Raw genomic sequence first — 4,688 nt, 5'->3', positions numbered from 1 at the left:
TACAACAGATATCCCATACGCTGCATGAGACATATGAACCACTATCTCTGGCGCGCGCACAAGCCCAGTTGCAATTGTGTAGGCTATATAGAGTATATATACGTTATATCTATCTATATCTATCTACATTATAGATAGATAGATAGAATAAGTCTACGTGTGCAATGAATGTCACTCGGTCAAAAAGGTTGGAAAACTTCCATATCGAAAGACGTTTCAAAATGTTAAACTCGATTCTCAGGTACACGATGCGCTAAACCGACACCACAGTTTCCGGTAATTATCCCTACACAATTACTGACTACTCATGGCTCGTATTTGTCCCTTTGTACTGAACAGCTCATGCGTAATTCTCTCTCTCTCTCTCTCTCTCTCCAAACTTGTATTATCATCGTGTGTGTGTGTGTGTGTGTGTGTGTGTGTGTAAAAACAGGTAGACATATCTATGGATGGACACACTGAGATGGCTACATAAGCAGAGAGAGAGAGAGAGAGAGAGAGAGAGAATGTTGCAAGTGGGTGTAGGTGTAATTGCTAAAGCGGTCAGATGAATGTGTGTGTGTGTGTGTGTGTGTGTGTGTGTGTGTGTGTGTGTGTGTGTGTGTAGGCAGTTGTGTAAGTGTGAAGGGGGTAGTGTAAGGGACTAAACACTTCTGTAACACCTATCCACAAAATCCCCCCCCCTCTCTCTCTCTCTCTCTCTCTCTCTCTCACACACACACACACACACACACACACACAGATTTGCCACCCACTCATTCTCCAATACTCTCTCTCTCTCACACACACACACACACACACACACACACACACAGATTTGCCACCAACTCACATTCTCCAATACTCTCTCTCTCTCAAGCTCACACACACACACACACACACACACACACACACACACAAAGGAAAATCTGTTTAGTTCTCCCTCGCGCCAATTTCCTCAAAAGGGCAAAGAAAACGGGGGCCAAAGTTTGTATCCTTCATCCAAGGCAATTTTCATAACGGTGAGAGAGAGAGAGAGAGAGAGAGAGAGAGAGAGAGAGAGAGATTCAGTGTGTTGACAAAGGGAACAATTTGAGACGAGACACACACACACACACACACACACATATTCAGTGTGACGATGTTGGATGAGACACACACACACACACACACACACACACACAGAAAGAAATGGGAGAAATGGAGTTCCCCCGAGCTAAGCCCTGTATTGGACTATATAGCCCCGCTAGGGTTACAGGAGCGAGCTACCACTCACTGCACGGCAGCCCGGGCGAGGCTCGAACTCGCAATCCCCCGATTACGAGTCCGGCGCGCTACCACTGTGCTACCGCCCCCCCCCCCCCACAGAGAGAGAGAGAGAGAGAGAGAGAGAGGAGACAAACGTTACACCAGTGCCCTAAAACAGTGTCAAAATAAAACACAATACTCATGTTCTCTAACGGCAGGAACTTTTACGCAAAAAAACGATACAAATCCTTGAAGCGACTACCTAGAAACCGGAGAGAGAGAGAGAGAGAGAGAAAAACTAGAAAACGCAGTGAGAGGTGTTGCTACCAGTGTTGCCAAACTAGCGACTTTGATCCCGGATGTAGCAATAGTTCACCGATGTAACGATATATAAACAGAGAGAGAGAGAGAGAGAGAGAGAGAGAGAGAGAGAATCCGAAAAATGGAGAAGCTCGTAAGGAAAAAGGGTCTATCTATCTATCTATTGCCAGACGCCTCAATCCCGTTTGGGGTGGCCACAAACAAATCGCCTCCAAGTCGCCCTGTCCCCCGCCATTTCACTGCCCTGCTCCCAACTCACACCCCCCTCTCTCATATACCTCTCCACCCCATCCCTCCATCTCATCCTCGGCCTCCCCCTCCCTCTTCCCCCCTCCACCTCACTCACATACACTCTCTTCGTCAGTCTTTCACCCTCCATCCTCTCCACATGGCCAAACCACCTCAGTGTGTTCCTCACAATAAAAGTAAAACAAGTTGTCTTTCAGTTATAAATAAAGAACAGATTTCAGGAGGAGGAGGAGGAGGAGGAGGAGGTGGTGGTGGTGGTGGTGGTGGTGGTGGAGGAGGAGGAGAAGGAGGAGGAGGAGGAGGAGAAGGAGAAGGAGGAGGAGGAGGAGGAGAAGGAGAAGGAGGAGAAGGAGAAGGAGGAGGAGGAGGAGAAGGAGGTGGTGGTGGTGGTGGTGGTCTGTAACACGTCAGGAGCAAAGTGGTATTCTGAAAGCATCCAACTATATCACTTATGGACAAAAATGGTGCAGTCAGTAAGCAGAGATGATGATGAATTGAATTTTTCCAAGAACTGTATGCATCAACAACAGTACCAACAGCTAAATTCTCAACAAAAGTGAAATATAAGTAACACCAGATAAACATATAAAAGGATGAAAAGAGGGAAGGACATAGAAGATGGAGGAGTAGCAGATTGACTGTTGGACGCAGGAGGGACGCACCATAAGTATAAAACAGACTAACCCGTTTATTTGCTCAGTGTGTGTAAAAAATGGACATGTGGAGAGAATGGAGAATGAAAGACTGACTAAGAGCGTGTATGTAGGTGAAGCGGAGGGAGGGAGAATCGAGGATGAGGTGGAGGGATGGAGTCGAGAGGTATATGAGGGAGGTGTGTAGGCTGGGAGCTGGGCAGTGAAATGGCAGGGGACAGGGCGACATGGAGGCGATTTGTTTGTGGCCACCCCCCACGGGATTAAGGCGTGTGGCAATAGAGGTAGATAGATAGATACCTTTTGTTGATTACGATAAGGCTTTGAACTCAGTGGAGCACATAGCAATAATCATTTCATTGCGAGAACAGAGTACATGAGACCACTAACCCTGCTCGAAAACATATATACAGTAAAGAGGGAACTGCTACAATTCTACCCATCTATAGCCACACGCTTCATCTCGTAAGGGGTGGCCACAACCACATGGTCTCCACGTCGCTCTGTCCCATGCCATTACGCTGTCCTTCCCCCAACTCACACACCTCTCTCTCTCTCGTATACCTCTCCACTCCATCCTCCATCTCATCCTCGGTCTCCCCCTCCCCATCGGCGTCACACGGGACAAAAGTGGCTAAGGGCTCGGCCACAGGAAGCCCAAAACATAGCACTAAACATTACAGGTAGCATGTCTAGAATATGCTACATACATGCGTCTGAACAAGCCACAAACATGCTGGTAAATCTGCCGTCCAGTTTAGCTTCAAAATGCAGCACAAGGATTCGATCACGTTCAAGACATCATGACGGTCCACACGAGGGCACCTGAGCACAGCTGGCATTTACCGTCGACCTGGCGTGAGGAAGATCTCCTACTGGCAGCGGCGGCTACAGTGTTATATGTAGTAACCATACCCAGGACAGCACGTTAAGGGGTCTGGTGAAAGGGCATTCAACTGTCGGTTAAGCAGGGCAAGGAGTGTTGTGGAGAAGGTGTTTGGGATAGCGGCGGCTGCTTATGAAGTGTTTCACAAACCAATCCCCCTCTCACCTGACAACGCAAAGACGGTTACGATGGCATGCGCTCATCTGCATAATTTTCTTAGGAAAAGTGAGCCTTCAAGAATGGCATATAATCCACCAGGTACATTCGACGTGGATGACACTGATAACGCAGGCATAACTGAAGGTTCATGGAGATTATACTCCTCTGACACAGCTAAGGGATTATGTAAGAATATTCCCTGTGATAAGGATGATGCCCACGATATCCGTAATGAATTTAACCTGTTAACTGCTCATGGCGGTTTTTTGGAGGTGTCCGTGGTGCGCAGACATAGGGGTAAAAATGATATTTCCCGAAGGCCAAATTTTGTCTTAGGAATTGAGAGAACACATGCCAAAGTATACAGTAACGAAATATTAGCTCTATATTTCCCTTGGTATAAGCCATGGATGAACATCAAAGTGTCTGATGCCCTATTGCAATGTATGGGTTTCGTTTTCTTTTTCGGTTTTGAAGGCTCCAACTTGCTTGCATGGGTCGGCCTCGGTCACCATGGCACTATAATCGAAATTCACCTTCGCAGCCAGGGCTGTATTAAGCAGTCGCACTCGGAACAGCCCAGGCTGCATAGGGCAGTTAACGGGTTAAGGACTATTTTGTGTCCAATGAAGGTCGTGTGCATTGGCAACATCGTTGTGAATAGATATGAATAACTATTTGCAATATGTGCTGCCAGGTACAGTATATATACAGTTTTTTTCCTCTGTACATGTGCAAATGTATTACTTACCATTATTATATCAGCACTGATACCTTAGTTTGCAATACAACTAATATTTATTTTCTTTGGTGTATGTTGGTTACGCTTGTATGTACATATACGAATACACATGCAGTATATACATCAAGGTAAGAGCTGTATACAATTATTATGTATGATAAATATTAACTTTACGCCATTTTACTTACGTCCACACCAGCATCTGATGGCATTCTTGGTTCATTTAGTCCAGTAGGAACGCCAGGCTCTTACAGGCAAACCAATCACCCCTGTTGACCTCATCACTTCCAATACCAGATTTTCTTTACTTCCCTTCTAAATTGACCTGCCAGCGTCTCTATCTTCATCATCACTTCAAGTCTGTCTACATTCGTCACTAATCTCCTTCCATGTATCATATTTCTTATTTCTGTTTTTATAATCTGGGTTCGTAGGATCCCATAGTATTGGA

At 46.0% G+C, this 4,688-nt stretch overlaps 1 protein-coding gene across 1 annotated transcript in view; it reads right to left on the bottom strand.

Annotated features, from left to right (window-relative positions):
- LOC145395457 (uncharacterized) overlaps positions 1–4,460 on the bottom strand; it is a 106,782-nt gene extending 102,322 nt beyond the window's left edge. Inside the window, exon 1 of the mRNA XM_080269060.1 lies at positions 4,426–4,460. Within this exon, the coding sequence (XP_080125186.1) occupies positions 4,426–4,460 (35 nt within the window). The remainder of the gene's footprint in view (positions 1–4,425) is intronic.
- Between the last annotated feature and the right edge of the window lie 228 nt (positions 4,461–4,688).

Source organism: Coenobita brevimanus, chromosome 31 (assembly GCF_032717465.1).
Source record: "Coenobita brevimanus isolate Jiangsu-jjx chromosome 31, ASM3271746v2, whole genome shotgun sequence".
Lineage (NCBI taxonomy): Eukaryota > Metazoa > Arthropoda > Malacostraca > Decapoda > Coenobitidae > Coenobita > Coenobita brevimanus.
This window is presented reverse-complemented; position numbering and strand designations above follow the sequence as displayed.